Source organism: Mytilus galloprovincialis, chromosome 11 (genome assembly GCF_965363235.1).
Source record: "Mytilus galloprovincialis chromosome 11, xbMytGall1.hap1.1, whole genome shotgun sequence".
In the NCBI taxonomy this organism is placed as follows: domain Eukaryota; kingdom Metazoa; phylum Mollusca; class Bivalvia; order Mytilida; family Mytilidae; genus Mytilus; species Mytilus galloprovincialis.
Window position 1 is genome coordinate 3993995 of NC_134848.1, and position 5290 is coordinate 3999284.

The following is a 5290-nucleotide window of genomic DNA, read 5'->3' on the forward strand; positions in this document are numbered from 1 at the left end:
ATCAACATAGTATATATAGTACATTGTATCAAGTTATGACATTTCCATTAGGTTGCACTTTGTAAATACAGCTGCTTCACAAACCACGCCTCTTTTGGGATATATACTATTGATAGATGTTTTGTTTACCTACTGGTTCCCAGATATCATATCTATGTTTCATCTGGAAGAGACTCATCTTGGAGACTTTACCAGTATAAATTCACATGGATATCGGCCAAATTAAATTCTGAGACCAAATGTTAAGTGAGAGGAAGTACATAATTTTAGTATAGGTTTAAATTTTTGGAAGTTTGAGGAATATAAATGTTGAAAATATGCCTCACAGCCAGTGTTTTGACCTTTGAAAAAAAAGTAATGCATATGACCTTTACAATTACTGGTTTCCAATAAATATATTAAGATACATTATAATTATTTTATATGAATATAGAATATGTCATGACTGCTTCATAATTAACATATATGTTATGGAACGAACACTCGTAGGGGGATTTGTGTTTACAGGAATGAATACTCGTAAAAGGGGTACATATTTTATCTTTTTCCTTGCCAAGCATGACACTCACACATGACATATGTTTAATATAAAATATTGTTATCAATAATATATTGTTATTCATTCACTTTGATGGTTTAAGTGACCAAATCATTGATCATAGGATTGACAATACCTCCTTCTATTAATTTTTTACATGTGTTTGTCTTAGCGGTTTAAGTGACCAAATCATTGAACATTGGATTGACAATACCTCCTTCTATTCATTGTTTACATGTGTGTGTCTTAGCTGTCTTTAACTTGTTGTATAAAGTTTTTCTTTTATTTTGAGCATTTATGAAGTGTTGCCATATCTGTGCTAGTAACTTCTGTCTTCTCTATTTGATCTGCTAGATCTGCATAAATTGAGTCTTTTCGTAGGGCTTTGAGAAATTCATTAAATCCCTGTTCATTTTTACGCAACAGCATGTCCATTAAATTCCTGTTCTTTTCCTGTGGGGTTTTACCAGATTCTATCTTCTTCCCATCATCAACTAACAATACCTCTTTTGATATTAGATGATCTACTATGTTCTCGTGTTGTATATCAGTGATGACCTTGAGGTAGTTCTTTTGTAGACGAACTTTATATAATGGAAAATTCCAAACTGATAACCCTACAAAATACAAAAAAAAAAATTCTTAAGATAGTGCTATTGACCTTTTATGACTAAAGACGAGGTTAAATTCAGAAAAGCGATTTGGACCACATGAAATTTATAACGTGTTTTCATGTTTTTTACATCACTTGGTCGATACCTCTGCTGGTGGATTATATGTCCCCTAGAGTATCATTAGCTTAGTATTCAGTACTTTGCTACTCACATGATTTAAAACAAACCCTTCTTAAATTTACCGTTTATAAATTTTAAAATTATGCAGAAACTAAGGTTTCAACTCATTCGGGCAAAGTTGGCATTGGATGGATTTGGCCATTTTTAGTACTTTTCAGGTGCGTAGCCCTTCTACTGTTTTTGTTTTATTCACTCTTTTCTTAAATCTAATGTCTCATGAATAAGATGAATGCCCACATAGAATGTTGTATCTACAGATCTTACATTTCTTCAAACAAATTGAGATGTATGCTCTGAATTTATCAAACATATATGATAAGCGTTTGACATTTTAAAGAGAGCTGGTAAACATACATATTCACAATTTATTGTTTATTACCAATTTGTTTGTTATTCTATTTTCTCTCACTTTGATTTTTTTTTTATAGTTGACCAAAACTAATGCCTTTGCATTATATATGTTCACTATTCTTTTCTACAGTTGGATCTAAGAAGTGAAATTCATCTGAGGTCATATTTGCCTGATTCCTAACAGGTACTTAATGAATTGTGACTTCATTATAACTGTAGAAACGAATCTTGGTCTCAATGTCTGTAATCATAATTACTCAATGTCACAATGTCTAAGATCATAGTTACTTAACACAAACTGAAATTCGTCCTGAAAGACTCATCATATATACCAGTGACCTACTTGGTATTCAAGAAAAGTAGTATACTTATGATAAATTAAATACGACGCAATTGATCTGGAAGATAGTCTTTAGAATCAAATACATTATATCTATTTTGAATGAATATATAACAAGATTTAAAAATAATTTCAGTAAAAATCCTTCTTTGTTTGTGTTTATAATAAACCCGTCAGACATACCTTCAGTTTCAGCAGATGCTGATGTTGGACTTGGACTGAAATCACATTTCAAATCATTAGCAATATCTTCGTATCCATAATTACGTAATCCATCAACAAACACACTGTAAGCAGGTTCTCTTCTTTTGGTCACAATATCCAGCAATGCTTTGTTTTGATCATCTTGTCCAGCATGTTGTTCAATACGGCGTCTGTCATCTATTGATATCACTAAGTTTGTCATCATATGGTCTAAAATTTGGCTGGTTTGTATGTCCTGTATGATTCTGTCTTTGTTTTCTCTGATTCTATCTGTAAATGAGTAGATCGGTTTATTAACCAAAATGAAGTTTAGAGAATCATCAAATTAAAAAAAGCTTACAATTATCTTACATTGTTTTTGTTTATAATTTCCAAAAAACATATTATTTTATATAAGAAAACTGCCATGAAATGTATAAAAAGATTAAATCAATTTGAATTTCATTCAAAATTTAAAGTAATTAGGTATATATATGTTACAGTAAATAGGTGAAATTAGGAATTACTCGTAATTACTTAAATTTAGGAATTACATGGAATTACTGATGCCCTTAGTAAATACAAGTAATTCCTGAAACTGTCCAGTTATTACCAGTAATCACTAAATTTTAAATGAATTTTTACATCTATTTACGAACTGTTAAAACAATAGTGTAGATTGAAAAAGTGACCATTCTATAATATACCTTGATGTTAAACTGTATTAAACATATATGTTATAAATGAAAAAACATATTTACAGAAGAGTTGTTTGTACAATGAAAAATGTGAGTGAGTCTGAAAGCCAAAGGAGATGCTGAACAATATAATCAGCAGATTAAGCGTTTTGATTGAAAATTAAAAAAAAAAAGAAAAAAAAAGACAAGAGATGATTATCATTATAATCAAAATTCTGAAGTAGAAGCCTCATTCAAATGCAATTTTTTTGTAACTGTAAGTGTTCTGATTGGATGACAGCAAGCGTAAAATTCTCTATCTCCTTGTCTGTAACTAAGAAAGCCGTCATTTTGAATTTCGGAATGTATTGACATGTTATTTCTACAATAATAAACAAATAACTCACTTGTTGCGCCTTAAAATCTCTTTTTTTTTCAAATTTATTACATTCTGAAGCGGCACAGAAGCCAGAAAACGCCCGGTGTTTATGTTTGACACCAGAGCATACCTATGACGTCACGTAGTGTAGGGACCAAAGAAGATAACGTCTTTTTGCGCAATTTTCTTTAATGAAGATTTTACACTGAAATTATGATTGAAATTTAATTATGAACTTGTTTTGCATTAGAATAGAGGTAACTACTGTATTTGAAGCTTTGCTCCGTGTCGCCAGGTAAACTAAATCTTCGACAGTAAAACTACCGATGGACGTCCTTAACCCTTTGACTGCTAAGAATCGGCCCAGCGACTTACGTTTTCAAATAGCGTCATGGCAACCTTTACAACAATCGACAACGTCATGCTATTGTACGTCGTACCTGCATAGGATTGCTCGTTTTTTATGACACTAATTGGTGCAGTTGATTGCAATTTAAAATTGGTTGTAAAAACTGATACCCTCATTAAATCAAATGATATTAAAGCTAAAAATAGCGTGTAATTTATCATCATGTTTTGTTTTGTACATTTTGTATGTCTTAATGCGACTTAATTTTTTCATATTGAATAATCAATTTTTGCACTGCGAAAACGCCTGGGTAACCCTGTTTTTTTTTTAATGAGCCTGGGTTTTCTCAAATGCCGTTTGTTTGCAAAGTATCTTTATGTTGTTTGTGTTTGTGTACATGTCTATTGATACCCTTCCAGTTTTATTATGCTTCGGTATATTCTACTTTGAAACGTTTTAGCGGTTTATATTTTGTGGCTGGTGCGGAATTTCGTAAACTTTTGTTAAATAAAAAATAAATATTATTCTGTATGTCGTAGCTACAATCCCATTCCCTTTTCACGAATATGACCTACCGAACTAGACTATTTATTGGGCTTGTAATAATATGAGCAACACGACGAGTGACACATGTTGAGCAGGTTTTGTTTACTTTTCCGGAGCACTGCGATCTGATATCACCCTCAGTTATTAGTGGAGTTCGTGTTGCTTAGTCTTTAGTTTTACATGTTGTGTCTTATGTATTACTACTATTATCCGTCCGTCTGTTTGTATTTTTTTCTATCTTAGCAATGGCGTTGTCAGTGTGTTTTGGATCTATTAGTTTTAAAGTCCCCCTGTAATCAAAATGATTTGGTTGCTTTTTTGTAAAGAATTTATGAATATTAAAACATATCTGCCACCGAAATATAATTCAAATTGAGAAATAAAGTACGTAGATGTAAACGACATACTGAGGCACTTAGGATAATAAAAGACATCAGACAATTGTAGTTTATAAATGTGTTTATGATTAACATTCGTGCCTCTGAAGGCAAGCTGCATGTAGTCCTCTGGTACACCGCACACAAGAGGTTCTTGATCTTTTTCTTATGTTTTGCTTTCTGTCAGAACAAACAACACAATCTCTTTCTTTTCTACCATCAAGTTTTTTCACTCTTGTTTGCCGATTTACGCAACCATATCTGTGTGTTAAATAATCGGATGCTAAACTTTCTATTACCGATTGGTTGAACTGAAGTCGGGTCATAACCGGTAAAGATGTGTTATGACTGTATAGAATATACGCGTTTAACATAATGCGGTGAAATATGTGATATATATTTTTTTTCCATACTTTACTGCATTTCCTGTGATCATTGTATGCTCCGATCATTTGGTCGCTTAGGTCGACACCGCCCATAAATGTATTATATGCGCCTATGACCCTAGGTTTACCGTTTAGTGTATTAATAGAATTATAGAAAGTAGACACCAATGTGACTGTTTTTTTTCTATTGTGGTCTCGGAAACGGCAAAGCATGATTTGTCTTTGTCTCGAATAAACAGCATTACCTTCCTGCGGACGTGCATTTTTGATCATCTGTGGCATAGGTCTATTCTTTCTCATTGTGCCGGTTAGATACGTACGCTCTCTCAATAATTTTTTAGCTAAATTCAGTGAAGCAAAAAAGCTATCT

At 32.2% G+C, this 5290-nt stretch overlaps 1 protein-coding gene across 1 annotated transcript; it reads right to left on the reverse strand.

Annotated features, from left to right (window-relative positions):
- Window positions 1-680: 680 nt before the first annotated feature.
- Window positions 681-2497, reverse strand: LOC143051553 (uncharacterized). The gene is made up of 2 exons (XM_076224451.1): window positions 2207-2497; window positions 681-1155 (listed from the first exon to the last, which is right to left on the reverse strand). The coding sequence occupies exons 1-2, from the start codon at window positions 2430-2432 to the stop codon at window positions 821-823; spliced, it is 561 nt and encodes a 186-aa protein (XP_076080566.1). The 5' UTR covers window positions 2433-2497; the 3' UTR covers window positions 681-820.
- Between the last annotated feature and the right edge of the window lie 2793 nt (window positions 2498-5290).